Genomic DNA, 21,094 nt, shown 5'->3' with positions numbered 1-21,094 from the left:
AATAATGGTAAAATTCCTTCCCATTTTAAAAGAAAAAAATTTGAGGGAATCGTAGGTTTAATAAAATTGTCTACAATTGTATCATATGCCCCCCTTTTTACTTTAAGTACAAGGGAATCAAATAATAGTCAACTCCATGATAGTCTTCTTATTCCTTGAGATTTATCAAGCCAATGAATACACAAGCAACCACAGCTAAAACTTGGTGAGGTCCTTACCTAAAAGCTTTGTACCCGATTACATTGCTTGAATCTCAGACTCAAAACTTGGATCCTCTTCTAACCATGAAGACCTGGTATATCTTCCAGGTTCTGAAATTTTAAAACAAAAAGATAAAAATGAATAAATCGAAACTAAAAATCATTGAATAAATCACTTCGGTTTGTGGTCTGTAATTGTAAAAAGTGAGCTGGAGTTTAGCCGGTTTTGTAGCGGTAAATAGACGTAGAAATTGCTTGCTACCTTTTGGATAGGACAATAGTTGATCCAATACTTTCAATCAGATCTAAACAAACTCAGCTACCCAACACTGCTGAGACAAGGGGTTAGGCAAAGAGAGAAGTCAGAAATAAAATCTCGATTCACCTGGACTGATCTGGTTCCTTTGCCAGTGCAGGGTTGCCAATTCAAGAGAGAGACAAAAATGTACAGAATTTTTATGCCAATAAATTGACCGACCCCTTTCTGGGTGTTGAACTCCAGTAAAAAGACATGTACTTTTAATTCTTTCCAATGAGAAAATATACAGAACGTTTATAACATACTAATTCCGTAAATAAAAAATAATGTTATAACACTTCCAAAAAAAAAGAATAAAAAGCAAAAATAATGAAACAAACAAACCAATCCATGGTAATACAAGGGCCATAACTAATATCTTTGAATTTACCTGGATAATGATATCGTAAAGCCTGACCAAATCCTGGGTTTGGTGATCTTGCATCTTCACGTGGTCGATTCTCTGGCAAATTCTCTATTAGGGTCTCAATCAACAGTAAATTTCTTTCTACCGTTGTTGTGAGGCGAAGGTACATCAGATACGAGTAGAGGAAGTGGTTGTTAGATATCTTGCCCTCAACTGTCTGTCCTTTCATTGAAGCTTTGAATACCTGTGTTTGGGAAATCGAAAATAATTATAGTCATTGGTCAGGGAAATCAATGATCCTAGCTATGTCTAGCATTCCAGTGATACGAACAACTTAAGTTAATAAACAGTGAAATTCCATTTCTAATCAAATCAGTAATCAGGGCTATTTCTGGAAAGTTTTTGTAACAGTAAAACTTTCCACAATAATGTGGTAGAAAAATAAAATTATTGTGTAGAAGCTAAGAGAGATCTTTCATTATAAATCTCAGTCATGAGTATATGTATTAAGTAATTTCATTTTTTAAAGTCAGCAAAAGTCAAAATTAGCAGGGAACTCTGAAAATCTACAAATTAGAAATGATATGAAATTCGAATTAAAAAAAAAAAATAAAAAATTAAAATAAAGCATAAGTCTTAAACAAAAAACAATTTTGATATTAAATATGAAAGCGCTACCTGATCATCTTGTAAGCATCTCTCATGTTGTTGAGCATCAATGCATTGTTTAAGGAATTCTCATAGATAGACAAACGACTGCGTATATTCTCTGTGGGACTCTAACTCTGTATTAGAATCTTGCATGTTGAGAAGAAATAGCCGAACAGCCTCCCCTTTGACAGGGACAGTGCGTCCACGCCATGTGACCTCCGACAAGGACTGGTTTTCTTTTCCTTGTTTGTGACAATAAATTCTGAAAGAAAATGTTCAAAAGGGATTATATTTTTTTTTTTGCTGTTATGAGGGTTTTTGCGGCACTCGCGGCACATTTTGGTCATAAATCATCTCATTGATGTAAAACATTATTTTTTGACAAATTTAAGCAAAATGTCTAAAGAATTTTAGTTTTTCCCCAACCACCCCTTGGAGGGATCAGTATCAGCGGAATGGTAAGCGTCATGTTTTTTACGTTGAGCAACAAAATTTACTCCAAATGCTTCACTCGACCCAGGCGGAAAAGCAATCAAGAATAGACCCAAGTCCAATCCAAAGACTAACATTTCATTTAAGTTTATTGTAGGCCCTTGGCCAATCGACAAAATTCAATTCACATAAATTATTTACAACAACAGAAATTAATTATATCAATAATAGTAATAGAATGCAATGAAGGCAATATCATAATAATAATAATAATAAAAATAATAATAATAATAATATAATAATAATAATAATAATAATAACAGTAGCGGCAATAAGTAACAATTAATATAGTAACAAAAGTAATAATAGACTATAGTTCATAGTCATAACAATGACTTTCGTTTGTCATTGAGGGAGTGAGAAAACATCACCGCTGGCAGAACAAACAGCCGACATCAATCAAACGTCCTCCAGACCGGTTGAGCATCAGCTTCATTAATTCCTTAAAGACTTCCCCCCCAACTGCCTGAACGATGCTGATGCCCAGACAACTTAAATCCTGATTTATATTTGTGGGAATGAAATATGACATGTATATGCCGGAAATATTTCAATAACAAACACACTGTTCAGATAGAAAATATTTGAGTCTTGCCTTTGTTAATTGACACAGTAAGTTAGGAAAATAAATGCTAGTAAAAACGATCAGCAAGTTCGTGAACACTGCTTCTCAACTCGAACATATGTTTTCATCATAATCTACACACATCATGTTGTGAGCTGAATTTTAATGACTCAGTTGTCATTGAAAGGACACCCAAGAATTTTAGAATAAAGAAAAATATTGAACCTGGAAGTCAAAAGGGTTTGTAGCACAGCAGACATTATCAAAGTATAATTTTAGTACCGACAATTAAAAAGAAAATGTGCTTTTCTTTAAATGCTTCCCAATCATCATATACTGTTTAGGTTGCAAGATTAATAAAAAATGTTATCTACTCTGATTCTCGTTAAAGTTTCCAGCTGGTCTGTGAAAAAAAGCCTTAAGCATCATAGAAATACAAAGAAACAGTTTTAATATATAGATGGGTTGTAACAAAAAAAAAAAACCATTTTAACACTTACAATACAAGCAATTTAAGTCTATTACAGACAAAAAAAAACCCCAATAAAATAAACATGAACATTTTTATGGCTGGTTTCACTGATATCACTCACACATTGGGTTTCAGATTCTAAGATGTCCACCCTATCAAATTTGGATTTGTGCTTGTTATGTAAATGGTAGCGTATTTTGCGACGCAGCACTGCCAAAAACAGAAAAAAATGCAATAACACAAATGCAGCACCATGGAGGGGGTGGAAGTTTTCTTTTAAAAGGAATGGTAAATTAAAATTGATCCCACAAATATCAAAGGAGAAGAAGACAAAAAAATGACTAACCATTGCACGTAACACGTTGGTTTGCAAGTGTATAGCATTCGGTTGAACCTGGGTCCCAGACTGGCAACGAGGTTCAGTCTGTGATAGTTGTGGATAGGCTCTGACTGAGTTGGGGAATGAGCACTAGGTTCCAGAGACAATGATGTACTCAGCATTGGTACCTCACAGAGTACGTAGAGGAATCAGACTCGGAGTCAGCAACAAAATCGGGACCCTGTATATTTTGTGGAAAAGATGACAGATCAATCAATTTATTCATGTTGACAATAAACATGAGAGCCATTGTTTAATAATCCAACTAAACAATTAGCTGGTTAATAATGCAAGTATAATAAAAAAGAGTTGAGAAAGGCAGACATATTGTCTAAGTATTTAATATGTTCAACTGTGCTTGGATAAATATAGATACACCAACCAGGGTTTCAGTAAAACCGTTTTTAAACCAACTCTTTAAATCCACACCAGGACCAACAACTACAAAACAATTTTTTATATCACTACGATTCTGGACATATAAACGGTTGTCATTGCAACAATATGAACTTCCTAACCTTGCAACTGCAATATAGTTAACAAAAAAAAGTTGATAAACATTACGATGCAAGAGAAATTGGACAAAATGCGAGATCAAAAGTATAATCCCAACAGAAGCTATTTTAATTTTTCCTGGAAACGCATCATTTTCACATTTTGTCAAATAAAAAACAAACGACTTCATATGTGAATGGCTCATCAATGAATATCACTTCAAAATATAACGAGGAAGGTTTAAAATAGTGTTATTGTTGGCGAAGTCCACTGCAAAGAAAAATTTTTAACAACAAAAAACTAGGAGATCTCACTGTGTAAAACAGTGTTGTCCTTGTCCTGAAATATTGTATTGCGCCTAACAGACTGCAGGTCTCATCTTTTGTGGCAAATGTGTTTTGTCCACCACAAAATATGGTGATGTGAAGCATTTTGAGCATGGTGCCAACTGTGGATAAACGCTATACAAATGTTATGATTTTATTTTAATGTACATACTTACCACAAATGAATCATGTGATATGGAACTTTGTTCTGCATCACTTTCAGGCTCTGAGTTGGAGTCTATATAGAAAATAAAAACAACAAAAAAAGCTGAAGACTATCATGTGCAAGTTTTTCTCTAAACTCTTAAACAAAAAATCATGCCATCTATGCTGTAAAAGGATTTTTTAAAAATTATTTACCTTATGACTATTGTCCTTTGGAAAAAAAAGAAAATTAAGTCCAAACCTTCTGGCTATTTCTCTTTAAATTTCAAGAACGTCAGAGTTGGCAAGGGAGGACGGAAATATAATTCCAGAAACCAATCTGTCTATAATCATATCCATATGATAGTTTTTCGTTCAAGATTCAGGTACAGTCCACTTAGGATAATCGCAATACCTTGGGATCATCGAAAATGTTGGATTAACCGAAATTCAGTTTCCTGTCCACTATTTCAACATTTTACACATTTATTGTCAACTCAAACCAGTAAATAATATTCTTAGTCAACCACATATAGAGCAATTTGATTGAAACAAAAACCATATGGCAGCCCCGTGTAGATTTGTCAACCAAAAGCAGCTATGAAGCAAGCCGATATCTTATTCAGATTGGAAGAAGTTTCAATCTTTTTTCTCAACAATTCAACATTTGTCAGAGTTAAAGAGATTAGCCTTAATGAGAGACAATAAGCTCTCACCAAACTCATTGGTCACAATGCACAGTTGTTAATCCTAAAACAAAGGATATCGCTCAGTCTCTCTTATAACTGTCATTTATAACCTGTTGTCAAGATTATGACCAGCCCCACCCCTCTTCTATTTAATGGCCACCGATGACGTCACAAACCCATACTGCAGAGCCCCGCCCTCTTTCGACTCTAACAGAGTGGTGACACACTACTGTAGCATTAAATCCTGCTCACTCTCGATTCTTCAACCTGTCACGATTTCATCCATGATGAAATTTAATCATGATATACTGTTTGATTCTTGAATTTACCACTTTTTAAAAAACCGAAGTTTGTTGCAATTAACCAGTGACTTTTATATAGAATTATTTCCATTGCTTAGGAAATATTGTGATTAACCGAAAGTTGCGATTAAATGAGTTGCAATTATCCGAGTGGACTGTAATAGTATTACACATCATGACTCAAAAAAAAAAAAAAAAAAGCAAACTATTGTGTACCTCAATGTTATTCATTTCCTCATCAAATTACATTCTTACCATTAACATCATAGATCACATCAAAAGGGTTGTCTGGATTGACAGCAAGACATTTTTTCAGGATTTTTAAAGCTCAAATCTCTCTGATCTGAAGTTACAAAAGAAATAGCATATTCTCAACATTAAACTATGATTTTGTGATGGCTGTGATATGGCATACTGTATGCATAAAGCAAGATGCAAAGACAGGTTTAAGTTTAAATTATTTTATATTCTTTTCAAAAATCCATTCTAGTTTTGCCAAAATAAAATAAACACGAGAAGTGTTGAGTTGGATAGCGCTAAAACTAAAAGTAGTAGTGGTAAGTAGTAGTAGTATTAGTAGTAAACGACAGATCTTACTCACTAGTGTGAATCTACAGTCTACAGAAGTTCCCGAATTATCTGACTCCACTTCCAAATGACTGACTGACAAGTGACAATCATCAATCGGTGTGTGATGTCTACCCTATTGAAAATCTTAAATCAACTGTGATGTAATAAGAATGGCCAATAACTTACCATTATAATTATCTCGGTGTCTCTTCAATGATGCCTCCAGCATCAATTTACCCCACGATGCCATAGACGTCTAGTTTGGAACTCAGCAAGTGACGAAAAAAATCTTGCGGCTATAGAGAGGACGTCCGTCGGCCACTCTCTTTGTAAGTCAGTAGTCAGTGGTTATCAGATATCCTTGGTTCTTGAAAAATATAGAAACACAGCGTTCATTTAAAAAGACTCTTTTGTAGATCAAGTTATAATGTTAGGTATTGCACTTTAAAATCTCTTCAGACATAGAACGATCAACTTGACGTCTAGACCAAATCATTTCGAAGATCGATATGGCAACAGCAACGACTGGAATGGAGGATTTAAATGCGGCATCTGACGATTCTACTGCTATGACAGAAGATGCTCCATTTCACGACGTCGAGATGGCTTCAACTGGCATCAGGCATCAACATGCTACTCAATAATGGGTTTGATGAAGCGTTTGACTAAGAACTAAAGGCCGAGCTGATAACTGATAACCACCTACTACCGACTTGCAGAGTGAGTGAGTGCCGAGTGCCTCTTTATGCGCGAAATTGACTAAACATACGTTTCACGAAAAAAAGAGTTACTATGTTTTGCTTGTCTCTTGTCACCAAGATAAGAATCCGGACCAAGATTCGATAAATCTGTTTCTAAAAATAGATTATAATTCGTATATCTTGTTCATTCCTCAGTTCATCAACTTTCACACAATTTTATATTAGTTTTCATTACTAATAAAAATCCATATAATGCTCTAGAATTTTAGAGAAAATTCGGAAAGATATATTGCCTCACTATTGAAATATATCGATGAAAACACTGGTACCCCTATTGTACTTTTTCAGGCGGTCACCTTATTGACCAACGTGAAAATTTAGGCATAACTCTTCTTACTGTGGTGTTTAACAAATAACTTCAATACTATGATTTACAATTATATATCCTTGACGGTTGGTTGACAACCTTAACTAAAAATAGAAAAGTGAATGTGCTAGAGGTCAAATCAATAGGGGGACCGGATTTTGGTCTCCCTATTGGTAAAGTACTGTAAAATGAACTAATAGGGGTACCAAAAGTCTCCCTATCCGGTATTAATACATATATATATATATATATATATAATATATATATATATATATAATATATATATATTATTTAAAATATTTACCACAATGTTTGGGGCAGTCTACATCGATGTTTCAGGCTTAATTTGCCATCTTCAGAGTCCTGAAGATGGCAAATTAAGCCTGAAACATCGATGTAGACTGCCCCAAACATTGTGGTAAATATTTTAAATAATAATTCGCTCCATTACTACATGTCGAGCACTTTTCGTACCATATTTGTATCAAACACGATTCAATATATATATATATATATATATTATATATATATATATATATATATATATATATATATATATATATATATATATAATATATATATATATATATATATATATATTATATATATATATATATATAAATAAAAGAATAATAACAATAATGTTTAAAATCAAATGTAAAAAGATACATGGCACACAAATACTGATCTCAAATAAATAAATAATTTTAGAAAACTAAAATCGAAGTTGTTAAAAACATGATAAAAAGTTTTGAAAAAAAAAAAGCAAGAAAAAAAAAGCAAACAAAAATAAAGTAAATTTTTTTTTTTAAATTTTTAATCTACAAAGGGAATCGAACCCGGTACTTTCAAGGTTAGAGTCTAACAGCTTATCCATTGCGCTACGGAGCCACCTGACTGTTCATCACATTTAATAAGCTTTTTCTAAAACATATTTTACCTTCAACTTCAATGCAACTTCTGTTTTCTGGTTTTATATTTCGATTTTTTACATTATTATTATTATATTTTATATAAATTTATTAACAAAAACATCCTACAGATATAACTTTCGCATGTGCCAAATACAGAAACACAATATCGCTGATGAAATTGGGTGGGATGCGCATGTGTGACGGAGGAGTATAAAAACGATCCATTAAGATACACCGTCAGCGGAGGTGCATAAAAACACTACGATACAAAAATTGGCTGTTATTTCTCTTCATCAACATTAATCTAGCTAACACGAAATATCAGTAACAGTAAAAATTACTCCGTTCAACAGGGACTACTTTCTACAAAATAACCTATCTGCTCTCTGCAATAACCTGCAATTAGAACCATTAAACTTGATCTTCAAATAGATAGATGGCTGATGTCACTGACGATAACTAAAACTAAAATGTATTTTTCTTCATTGTTTAGGAGTGATCTACTGGTGGTAGGAACCCAGTGGATAGTCGACATTTGATGTATAATCACGGGTCTAAGAGGCCTTCCGAAAGCTCCTACAGCCGTTACATTACATCCCCACCTATTCTTTTCTTTTTGTTTATAATGTTCTAGTAGGGGGTTTGGTTGGGGGGATTTTTCTTTTTAAGTCTCCCCCCCTCCTAGAACTAGAACATTACAAAAAAGTTTCCCCTCCCAAACCCCTGCCCCTACTAGAACTTGAACTAGATAACTAGAACATTATATAAAAAAAAGAATACTTAATACTGGCACTGGGGATGTAGGAGCTTTCGGAAGGCCTCCCTTCAGTAGCGCCTGTATATGGAAGTTATTACTTTAACTTTAATGATGAGTCAATGGCAGTACGAAGCCTGCGATGTGACCCTGTCCGGTGTAGGTATCATCATCTCATGACACTTTATTGAGTAATTTTGCTATTATTATGAGTATGAGTATGAGCAATCAAGTGAACATACAATTCACACACACACACACACACACAAAATTTGAATCCGTTTATTAAGCACGCCTCGTGCACATTAAAAAAAAATTCCCACACGATTCTATTCCATATTGAACATCGGGGCATCACAATGATTTTTTTTCTTGCCACATCAACTTCTACTTCATCATCATGAACGCTCATTGCGGATGAATGTATCAAGAGTCAGAGTGTTACAAATATTATCTCTACAAAATACTATTAATTTACTTTCAATCGTATATATGCTTGAAGTCTGCTGATCTGCATTTTGTTCGTTTTGCAACGAACTGTTTTTCCGTCACGTTTTCACCCTCGGCAGCCATTTTCGTTTACTTTTTTTATTTCAATGAAATGGGCGAGAATTTTCAGTTTCGATCTTTCTCTCGGAGTTGTCTTTCGTCTAATGTCATTAGGTATTGCCAGATAACTTTATTTTTTAAAGTATCAAGCAAACTTTTTATGTTTTTTTTTTGTTTTGTTTTGTTTTGTTGCTGCTTTGTTTGTTTTTTTTTTTTTGTTTTTTTTTTTTTGTTTGGTTTTTTTTTTGGGGAAAAAGGGGGGGGGGGGGGGGGGTTGTTAAGAGAACGCCACATGCATGACATAATCAGTCGGAAGGTGAAAATTTTGGATTTGCATTTTTTTTTCCATTTTCTGAAAGAATATGCTCCCCAGAGCACTTTAACTTTAATCTTTATTTGAAGTAAATCGGGTGATTTTTCATGAAGTTATGGTCAGATGTATGGGAAAACTTTTCACCATCCGGCTGATTAGATATATTCACTGTAACAATATCAAAATTGAATGACAATTTATTGATAAGTATCCTCATTCGAATTACCTCAATAATTAAATCAATGCCACAGAACTCTGTGATCAATGCCAAACATCAGAATTTGGCTTTAAAATGCTAAACTGGTATGTATTTCTGAACATGAAGCGTTTTCCTCCAACACACACTCGTTAAGTTTGCTTTTGGTGCTATGCATTTAGGTAAAAATACTCACAACATCCTCTAGGTGGATTAAACCAGAGTCATATTATAACCGTTATATAACTAATCGCGAAATGACAACTTGCTGAGTAAGCAGAAAGTGATTGCGCCAAATGAATAAATTAATAATAACAATGATGATAATGATGATGATGATGATGATGATGATGATGATGATGGTAGTGGTGGTGGTGATGGAGGTGGATGATGATGGTGATAATAATGATAATAATGATAATAATAATAATAATAATAATAATATAATAATAATAAATATAATAATAATAATAATAATAATAAATAATAATAATAATAACAATAATAACAATAATAATAATAATAATAATAATAATAATAATAATAATAATAATAATAATAATAAATAATAATAACAATAATAACAATAATAATAACAATAATAACAATAATAATAATAATAATAATAATAATAATAATAATAATAATAATAATAATAATAATAATAATAATAATAATAATAATATAATAATAATAATAATAATCATAATAATAACGGTGATGATGATGATGATGATGATGATGATGATGATGATGTTGATTTTCAATCTTCAATGGCATGTATTTATAAAAAGGCCCCACGTTCCCACCACTGCAAATGTTCAGTTACAGTACAGTCCAATCAAAACAGGGAACAGTCACAGATTACTTTGACGAGCTAGTGCATTCAAAGCTGTTTTGAACGTTTCCAAGCATTCAACGTCCGTTATGTCCGGTCTTGTGCTATGGGAACCACCTGAGAGAACCAGAAGCAGAGGCGGGCAGAATAAAATTTACATTGACTGTCTGCTAGATGACACAGGAATGGACAACACCCGGGAGCTGCGTACGCTTATGGAGGACAGGACAGAATGGCGAAGTCTTGTGGCTCATGTTGGGCGCCCCAAGGGGCGGCCTAAGTGAAGTAAGTGAAGTGATGTCCGGTGCAGGACATTCCAGTCATTTATTCGTGGAAAAAAAAAAAAGAAAGCTGTGTTTGTGTGTCTATTCTTGAAAATGGTTGTATGTATTGTGATGTAGTGTATCTACGTGTAGCGGACCTATCTGCTTTGCTTTTTATGTAGTTTGGGATGATGGGGGGTACGTTTGGTCGTTGGTGGTTTTGTGTAAGGTAGTAAATATGTCAAACTCATACATTGCGCCGGTTTTTCAGTGGTTTCCATTCAAGTGACTGGAGGGAGGACGTGACACAACACGGGTCTCTGGATTTGCATCCGGTTGCAAATGCGGCGTATAGATAGTTCGAAGATGACGTCACTAATGTCTTTGTTATTGTTTTGTTTTGTTTTTTTGCCATCCGCGTTTATGAGTAATTCTCACTAAACTGTATTAACCAGACTATAATCCTTCAAGGTTACACACAGTTTTGTGTGTTGGCCAGTTTTACTTCCGGATGAAAATGTTGTGAACTTCTTAGCTAAGTGCATACTATCTATAGATAGTATGCGCTTGGCTAAGAAGCTCATCCGGAAGTATAAATGTAAGTTCATATCCATGAACGTTTATAGTCGGGTTAATACAGTTCATAAACCCGGATGGCAATAACAAAGACCTGAGTGACGTCATCTTCGAACTATCTATTTATTGAGTGGCCGTGTATGACTTGAATGCACGCGTGCATGTGTGGTGGTGTGTGTGTGTGTGTGTGTGTGTGTGTGTGTGTGCGGCGCGTATGTTTGTGGGTGTGAAAGAGAGACAGAGAGATATTGAGGATGGGGAGAGAGGTTTGTTAAGGATGTCATTAACGCGAATTTCATTTCTATAATTTCTTTTAAGTACTTTCTCTTATCAATGCTTTGGCCTTCGCGATGTTACATTTTTGTCTTACAAGATTCCATATATTGGATCAGCTTTATCGGTAGGGATTTATGTTTGGTCATAGAATGAAGAAGCTGACGTCACTTGGCTCCTTATTGCTTTCAGATCGTCAGTTGGGGATTAGTTCCAACTAATCCCCCTATAACCGACGAAAGATATTTAATGTTACACTTAGTTTTATATGTTGGTAGGTACGTTGTATGTTGATTGATCTGGGGGACAGACGAGTCTTTTACCTATACGCATAGCATCAATTGGAAACAAAAATTCAGAATTAAAAGTGCTAATGACTGCTTGCTTTATAGATAGTTCGAAGATGACGTCATTCAGGTCTTTGTTGTTATATTTTAGCCATCCGCGTTTGTGAGTAATGCTCACTGTACTGTATTATCCCGACTATAAACGTTCATGGATACACACAGTTTTGTGTGTTGGTCCGTTATACTTCCGGATGGCAATGTTATGAGCATCTTAGCCAAGTGCATGCTATCTATAAACGATCATGGATCAGTTTTGTGTGTTAGTCCGTTATACTTCCGGATGGCAATGTTATGAGCTTCTTAGCCAAGTGCATACTATCTATAAACGATCATGGATCAGTTTTGTGTGTTGGTCCGTTATACTTCCGGATGGCACTGTTATGAGCTTCTTAGCCAAGTGCATACTATCTATTACGAATCGCGTTGACCATCGCTCACACTTCATTTCATACTTTGTCACCCGAAAATAGAACCCGAAGAGAGATGGCTTTAGTAGTAGATTTTCGTTTTGGAAAAAAAACAAGAAAGGTTTTTAGCCAGTCCCATGTCTTGTTTTCATAAGTGACGCCGTAGTATATATAAGAATATGAGAATATGTGTATATGTATGAAATATACATGTATATATATATATATATATTATATATATATTATATATATATATATTATATATAATATATATATATATATATATATATATATATATATATATGACCTTTCGCCTCAAAACAGTATTATGTCGGTTGGTTAAGATGTTAAAAATTTAATTTATGGCCAGACATATCAGACCTGTGTTGAGTTTATAACGATTTATTGAGGAGAATGGATACACTATTTTAGGATGTTAATGCCAACAGTTTATATTTTGACCAGTTTAACATTAAATCCGGATTTTAAGCATATGGTTCGTTCCGACATAATACCGTTTTGAGACGATGGGTCACACACACACACACACACACACACACACACATACGGACGCCCTTATGAAATATTTCTCCGACGAGCATAAAAGCGTATCCAAAGGAAAAAAAAACCCCATAAATCTGATCATGTTTTGACTCTTACACATTCTGATCACAAGACATATGAAACGTTTTAGCCAGAATGAAGAATAAAAAGTACCGATTTTCTTTGTATCGAACCACGACGGCCGCCGTTGCTGGGCGACGTGACATCAGACTATTGAATCCAATTGTGACTTCATTATGTAATTTTTTTTTCTTCTCTCGTCATTATCTGCGTATTTTGTGTGGACCCGAAGAAAACCAAACGCCGAAACGTTGTTAGCTTTGTATTGTCTCCTTTTATATGAGTCATAGTCTCTCTCTCTCTCTCTCTCTCTCTCTCTCTCTCTCTCTCTCTCTCTCTCTCTTCTCCTTTTCTAGTTTTATTAACATTAAAATGTAATCAATCATCAATTAACAATTAATTGTTTCCACCTGTTCCACGATCACGTGCACGTTTTTGCGGGTCTGCTGATAACCGAACGCGCTTAAATAAATATTGCTGTAATGGAGGATATTTTGCGTCTGGGTTGAGAGTTTCACCTTTTCAACAATGAGCCCATTACAATTTTGATTATCAGACCTGAAAATTTGTGGCACGTCGTTCACGATATGAGAGTAGGCGTGGACAATTTGGAGATTGTCTCCCTTAGTTGATGACCTTTCTACTATCACACGATGGAAACATTGACCGAAGTTGAATTTGAATTGACTCGAAGTACTTCCGGAGTCATGAAAAAATAATAATATGGCAGATGAAACATCGCAAATTATGTTCTACAATGGAGAAAAGAGATGAAACTTTCCTCAAATTAACCCCTTGAATTTATTATTGTGATTTGGATGCCAAAACATTATCCGAAAATGTTCTCTAAACCTAAAAGCTGGTTGTCGGGATCAATATGGAGACCAAAAAATCCTCATTCCCTGGAACATCTGAAGTGAGTTTAGTGTCTCTCCTCTCGTCTCTGTCTCTACTCTCACTCTAACACATTACGTCCTCTCCTCGATGTCTGAGTCTTTGTCTTAGCTTTTGACTTTTGATAATTCTATACTCTACAAACTGTAAGTGGTCGTTACATCCTTTAGTGACTGTCTAGTTTGGAATGTATTTTTCTGTGTGGATAAAGTAAGCAAATTAATAACAAAATTTAGGAATTCTCTAACCGTGTGTGATGACAGTGGTCAGTGATGTGGCATTATTCATTTGTGGTTAGGTATTTTTTTTTTTTACATTTATTGTGACGATGATGATATCCCTCCCCCTATCTCTCTCTCTCCCCCCCCCTCTCTCTCTCCTCTCTCTCTCTCTCTCTCTCTCTCTCCCTCCCTCCTCTAACTCTCACACACTCTTACCACACACATTCTCTCTCTCTCTCTCTTTCTCTCTCTCTCACTCTCTCTCTCACTCTCACTCTCTCTCTCTCTCTCACTCACACACACCATACACAAACACGTCACCGCTCCTTTTCTATTTCTAGATTTGTTTTCGCTCTGATTATTTGGTCTGTTGGGATCTTTCCACAAGTTCCTAGCAGTGAAGGGCAAAAGTCCCATTGAAAAAACCCCCAAAAAACTGAACCCCCTTCCGAACCCCCCCCCCCCATCCTTTAAATTGATATATATAATAATAGAAAATAATAGATAAGATTAAATAACAAGGCAAAGTCAGTGCTAGGAACTTGCAGAAAAACAGCTGGTCTGTTTCTACCCCCCTCCGATAACTGATAATCGAATATACATGTGGACGAGTGGGATTTATTAATGCGACGAGAAAGGACTGTGTAACCTATTCTAATCTAGCTCTTGCAAGACACCATAATTTCCTAATTTCAACTTGGGAGATAGATAGATAGATAGATAGAGAGAGAGAGAGAGAGAGAGAGAGAGAGAGAGAGAGAGAGAGAGAGAGAGAGAGAGAGAGAGAGAATTAATAAGTTTATCTTACCCTATCTTATATTTATTGGCCGGCTATTTCTACGAAAAATTATTTTCAGAAATTTATATCCAACTGCTTCAACATTCAGATCATGAGCTTTTCTACTGACATTGATCAGCATAACACAGTAAGAAAATAATGACAGTAAAATGACACTACTGCCCCATGCAGATTTTCTGGGATGGGGGGGGGGGGGGGGGAATAACATTTGCAACATGATATAACTATAGAGGACAAGTTTAAAAAAAAGTTGTGTTGACAGGATTTGAACCCTGATTCGCCAAGAAATGTTTGGTTGAAAAATAGATTTATACATCATACATTCCAAGCTGGTTTATTGGGATGGCTTGGTTCCCGATAAATCTTCCCAATTAAGTGGCGTCCCAATTAAGTGGCGGCTATTCGTCTCATTGAACAAACAAACCATTTGGTGGTGACAGCCTCGAACAAGGCCATCATTCATTATCCATCACACCTTTGTCATGAGAAATTAGCATTGTGAACATGAACATAACAATGGCAGTCAATAGACACTAACAGGGGATACAATTAAATTCTATTGTTCACACATCTGTGATGAACAGTATGACCACACACATGGTTGACTGTACCGTTAAGACTAATTTGCATTTTATGAACCATTGTTTTGAATGTTTGTAGGCAACGAAATGGGATGGTCATTGTCAAATTTTGTTCCCATTAAGAGGCTGAGAATTGGACAGGGTATGACTTTTATATAGAAAAAATTCCGTTTCCAAGGAATCGTCCCAATAAAGTGGTTGTTCCAATAAGCGGCGTCCCCTATACCGGCTTGGACTATTTATTTATTGGAATCATTACAGTGAAAGCTCTATAACCCTTAATGAATCTATGTTCACCCAATGAAATAACCAAAAAAGAATGAGTGGTCTGTTGTCTGTTTGACATCTGCTGTGCCAAAAATAATGCTGTGGTCTCCATCGCCAAATTGGGAGGTTTTAGCTAGAGAGGGCACGTTCCAGTGTTGCATCCCATGGATATGAATTTAATCTGTCTCTGTTAAAATCACTTTTTGGTAATCTCATTTATTTTAACAACCAATCTTTGGTTTTGTTGTATTTTCCTTTTCCAGGTTTCTTTACAACCTCCTGTGCAAGAACCAAACAGTTACAGAACAGAACAGAGCTCTCTTGGTAGAGACTCTCAGGTCAATTTCAGAAATTCTCATTTGGGGAGATCAAAATGACAGCAGTGTTTTTTGAGTAAGTCTTTGTTGTATTTGTCGTGTTAAGTAAATATTTAAGTTAAATATTACAAACTGAATTGAACCTATTTTCAAAATTTGAGTCCGTATATTAATTGACTCCAGAGTCAAATGATGTTACTTGTTGTATTTGTAGAGTTCTTTCTGTCTCCGGTTACTGATCACAAATGTGATTGCTAGCTCAAACAGCATTAAGTCAGCTTTTTCAAGTTTAGTATCTAAGCAAAGCTTATTTTGTGCTGAAAATTTGACACCAAATATATTAAATTCTGAAAATTCGTTGCTGAGATATGAACGTTTGAAGTAAGGAGACTGTAAAATCCAAGTTTTGAGAAAATCAACATTGAAGTTGTGGCAGTTTTTTTCACGCACATTCAGTGGGCAAACGTAAATCCTTGGATATGTGCATTTAAAATTTGATGAGAGTAATAAACTTTCATATGAGCTTAGAATATACATTAAAATTATGTGCTTACACATTTAAAAAATAATCCAACCATTACTTTTTTGTTATTTATTATTATGTATAAGATGCCTTTAAATTAATCAAACACTAATATTATGACCGTAATAGGTATAAAACTGCTTTTTTAAATGATAATTTTTACTTTTTTAGGGTGTTGGCAATAAATTGAATAATAAATGAAATAATTTAAATAAAATTAACATTTTTATGAACATTCTTCTTAACTTTTATGCAAAATTTGTGTTACAATGTTTTTATGTAAACGATTACAGTTTCTGAAACTGCCAAACACTAAATTTTGATCATTTTGACCATTTCCACTTCAAAACTGATTTTCTCTGAGTTCCAAATCCAACATAACACCGCTTTGAGCTGACGGGCACAAGTGTATAAAGATTATGTGGGGAAATTACTGAAAATTTTAATAAATGACTTAATGAGATATATGTCTGACTGAACCTTGACTGACTAAAACATTCATTCACTCTACATCAATTTTCCTCATAGCAAGTTGGATAAGAAATGATAGTAAGTTCTTTTCCATTTTTTATTTTCTGAAATAAGAGTGATGTTTATTCATGGAATTTTTCTATTTTCAGCTTCTTTCTTGAGAAGAACATGCTGTCTTTTTTCTTGCGATATCTCCAGCAACGCTTTGGTCGCTTCATCTGTGTTCAGCTGCTACAGACCTTGAACATTTTATTTGAAAATATAAGCAATGAAACATCTCTTTGTGAGTATCTTTGATTTTTTAAATCGATTAACTTTATCATTCTATCTCTCACAATAAAGCTTGATATCATTATAGAAATGTAATTGTACAAGTAAGTAGCTTTAAGGGATCTGACAAAAAGATATGATAAGATAGAGAATGAAATGTGCCAGTGAAATAATGTATAATATATACTATCTGACATTATCATATATTTTTGTTTTTTATTTTATGAAATATAATTCTTTTGTCTTTTGTTTCAGATTACTTGCTTTCCAACAATCACATCAACTCTATCATAATCCACAAATTTGATTTTTCTGATGAGGAGGTTTGTATTAACATTGTATTTTCAAATGATGAATTAAAAAAAATATTTAAAAAATAAATGAAAAATCTTAAAAGTTTATTTCAAGTCCTCAACAAAAATGGTAACTGTGCCCCTTTGAAACACATGAAAATTTGAGCTTGAGGGCGCACTAATTGCTGTTGGAATCCCAAACTGACTCTGAAATAATTATTTCATATCACTTAATATTTTATATTTTAAGTAATAGAGCGCTTGTCTCAAAAACAAAGGGACTGGTATTGATCTTGAGTAAAATCTTGGTTTTATGCCAGAAAGCATGTCTGCCTAGAAGTAATTTGGTAGCTGGATCTGTTAGCTCTGGTAGAAAGTACTTTGTAAAAGACTTGTGCCCTATCCAAAAGGTAGCGAACATTTTTTTTTACAGTTTGATTTAATTTTCTGAAGTCAGGATAACCTCCAGCTCCATGAGCCTTAACTTTTTCCATCTCTGACACTTATCTTGACAAGTTGGCCCTGTAACATCACAGTGATACTAGGACAATTATAATCATCAGATTTCAGTTGGTTTGAAATTGCCTCATTGATGATATGATTGGTGATAATGTGTGATTTGAGAAACATGATCAATAGACACATTTGGCTTCATAGGGGAAACGGAGTGTCTTTCTTCAGACTAGGGTCCTGCAGCTAAATGTAGCTAAATCAGTACATTTGGCTTCATAAAGGAAACGGAGTGTCTTTCTTCAGACAAGGTCCTGCAGCTAAATGTAGCTAAATCAGTAGAACACTCAAACTTCACACAAATTGATCTTTTTCGAAACTGTCATCATTCATAATAATTTCTGGCTCCTCTTTCCCATGATTTGGCAGCTGAATTTTAAGTTATATATGATGGAAAACACTTTGTGGTTAGTCAAGCATTATATCCCAAGTATAGAAAGCAATTTATATTGATGGTTTTATGTTACAGGCAGGAATAATTTCCAGTTCCGTGATTCACACGGCTCCAAAAGTACATAAAAATGATGAACAATATTTTATTATTCAACAGGTGATGGCTTATTACATTTCATTCTTGAAAACATTGTCACTCAAACTGAATAAGCACACCATTCACTTCTTTTACAACGAGGTAAGATAATAATTGACTTTCAAATTGTATTGGACTTAGGTTGGTATTCATCAATTGGCATTTCAATGAAGTCAGTCAATCTTGTTAATGCAGTTGTTACTTTGTGAACACCCCCGATTCACCATCAGGGAATGCATACTTTTTTATTTTGTAAATTTCTTTTGGTGCATTATTCTGGAAGTTTTTGATTTTTTAATTTTTAATGAGTTGAATCCCAAGTTGGGAATCATTGAATAAAGTTGGTTTTAGGATTTTTTGGTTTTTTTTTTTTTAAACTTGTTTCTTTAATTTGTTCTTATACTTATATCATTTGATCAAATTAAAAACTAAATTTGTCTTTTTACATTTATTATGCTCTATATAACAATTTACTGTATTATAATTACCAGGCATTTTTGTATTTGGTATCTTATAGAATTTTGTCATGTATGATGTAAGTAGATTTTTTTGGCTTAACCGTATATTATGCGATTTTTAAAACCTAATGTTAACCTAAATGAGATTTCATTATTCATCTTCCCCTCCCATAGTCGAAGTGTATTGAGGTCTTCTTAATTACACAGTCTTTTCTCAGGTGAAATGTCCAATTTAATTAAATATCAAAATGAAGATCAATGGAAAGACCTTAATCTTTCGAGTATTGTTTCAATAGCTTTATATAAGTACAAGATTTGTTCCATAGAATGAAAAAAAAAAAAAAAGAGCGTACAGAATTACCCCAGGTGTGAGTTTACCCTGCAATTCCCTATTATTGCTTCTTCATTGCTTTGCTAAACAAGTAATTCTGTCTATTGAAGTGTCAATGAAAAATTAAGCAGAAACTGTTGAAAGATGAAAATCTTTTTTTGAATTATAGGAATTTGCATAAGATCCATTGTCAGGCAAAGCTTTTCGGGGGATTTTTTTCCCCAGCATCTTTCTATCTGTTTAGTCTGGCAATGTTATAGTTCATCAAGTGTTCACTCTCTCATTTTTTTCCCCTCATGAAACTACTTTTTATGAATGAAAAATATTTGTAAACCTAAGAATAAAATAGAAATAAGAAAGCTTATGCAGAGCCAGAGCTCACTAATTAGCTTATTTTTCTTCTTTTGATTATGAAAACTCCCCGAAAAAAACATTCCCACCTCAGCCCTATGATCAATACGAAAGGCTTTTTAGAGAGAGAAATTTTTTTTTTTGGATGGAAATTGTAACTTTTTAAGACTTTTTATCACAGTAGAAATGCTTAAAGTAGTAAAGGATTGAAAACTATTATAAGATATATATGGAAATGGATATGGTCCCAAAGATTTGAATAAGGCTGCAGATTTCCCCTGGTATAGAATTTCCTTGCTTTCCTTGTTTTTGTCTGGAGATGTTTTCCAATTCAATCAACCATGTCATATTTTACCTCCCCCAAAAATACGATTAACTATGCTTTTGATTATATCCTTAATGCAAATATACTATATAATACTACATTGATAATTATGATTTCCCTCCTCAAAAACAGTCGTATGACGAGGATGTAAGTTAACTCTAGTTTGCTTTTTTTTTTTTTTTTTAACCTGGCATACTGCTGCACATAAGACACTGCCTCATGGTTATGGGTTTCCTTCCCTGTCATTTCCACAAAAAGGGCTGGAATAAGATTTTACACATTTTTTGGGGGGAATTCGGTATTTAATGCTAATATTGGTTGGCATTCCCCTCCCTCCCTTGATTAACAAATTATTATTATATCAATTTCAGGATTTTTGTTTACGTCTTTAATACCACTTTGAATAATTGTTGACATATCTATATGGTATAGACCTACTCATTTTTTTTATCATTTGCTTCTTTCAGTTTTCAGCTGTTATTTTTGATAGTTATATAAAACACTGAAGTCATTTTGTGATTTTAGATTCATAAATTTTTGTTTTTAGTCTAGACGAGTCTCTTAACAGGGCTCCTAAGACTTGCAAATAAATTTTCTTGACTTTTTACTGAGTCATCTTGGAATTATTTATCTGTATCCATTTTTTAAAAGGAACTGCTGAAAGGAAAAGTTTTAGAGATTGGACAGTAAATAATATAATAATAAAAGAAAATTGATACACGTTTTTCATCTTTTCCTCTTGGAGTTATACAAGTTCTTAAGAGTAATTTCAATATAAAAGTTAATGTGTGACACAGTAAAAGCAAAGTGAAATATATAAGGAAAGAATTATCGTAATAAAGTCAGCATGCTGTGCTTGGGGATACAACCGCACACCTCCTG

The 21,094-nt window shown here is 34.0% G+C and overlaps 2 protein-coding genes across 2 annotated transcripts in view; both read left to right on the top strand.

Moving 5' to 3' along the window:
• LOC144974029 (protein CLEC16A-like) overlaps positions 1-21,094 on the top strand; it is a gene marked incomplete at its 3' end in the record, with an annotated part of 44,381 nt that overhangs the window by 19,735 nt on the left and 3,552 nt on the right. Inside the window, exons 3-6 of the mRNA XM_078916918.1 lie at positions 17,295-17,428; positions 17,671-17,738; positions 18,769-18,849; positions 20,345-20,359. Of these exons, the coding sequence (XP_078773044.1) occupies positions 17,295-17,428; positions 17,671-17,738; positions 18,769-18,849; positions 20,345-20,359 (298 nt within the window). The remainder of the gene's footprint in view (positions 1-17,294; positions 17,429-17,670; positions 17,739-18,768; positions 18,850-20,344; positions 20,360-21,094) is intronic.
• LOC144973820 (protein CLEC16A homolog) lies at positions 13,787-16,227 on the top strand. The gene is made up of 2 exons (XM_078916713.1): positions 13,787-13,988; positions 16,098-16,227. Exons 1-2 carry the CDS (start codon positions 13,891-13,893, stop codon positions 16,225-16,227), a joined length of 228 nt encoding a protein of 75 aa, XP_078772839.1. The 5' UTR covers positions 13,787-13,890.

The sequence above is a fragment of the Berghia stephanieae genome, chromosome 5, assembly GCF_034508935.2.
Source record: "Berghia stephanieae isolate SIO BIC M18660-M18661 chromosome 5, UCSD_Bste_1.3, whole genome shotgun sequence".
Taxonomy (NCBI): Eukaryota; Metazoa; Mollusca; class Gastropoda; order Nudibranchia; family Aeolidiidae; genus Berghia; species Berghia stephanieae.
The sequence above is the reverse complement of the archived record's forward strand: the minus strand, read 5'-3'. Positions and strand labels throughout refer to the sequence as shown.

Excerpts from the sequence above, each read along its gene's own strand:
- LOC144973820 (XM_078916713.1), top strand. The coding sequence starts at position 13,891 with ATGCCAAAACATTATCCGAAAATGTTCTCTAAACCTAAAAGCTGGTTG. Across the intron at positions 13,989-16,097 it reads CATTCCCTGGAACATCTGAA|GTTTCTTTACAACCTCCTGT; the intron begins GTGAGTTTAGTG and ends TTCCTTTTCCAG.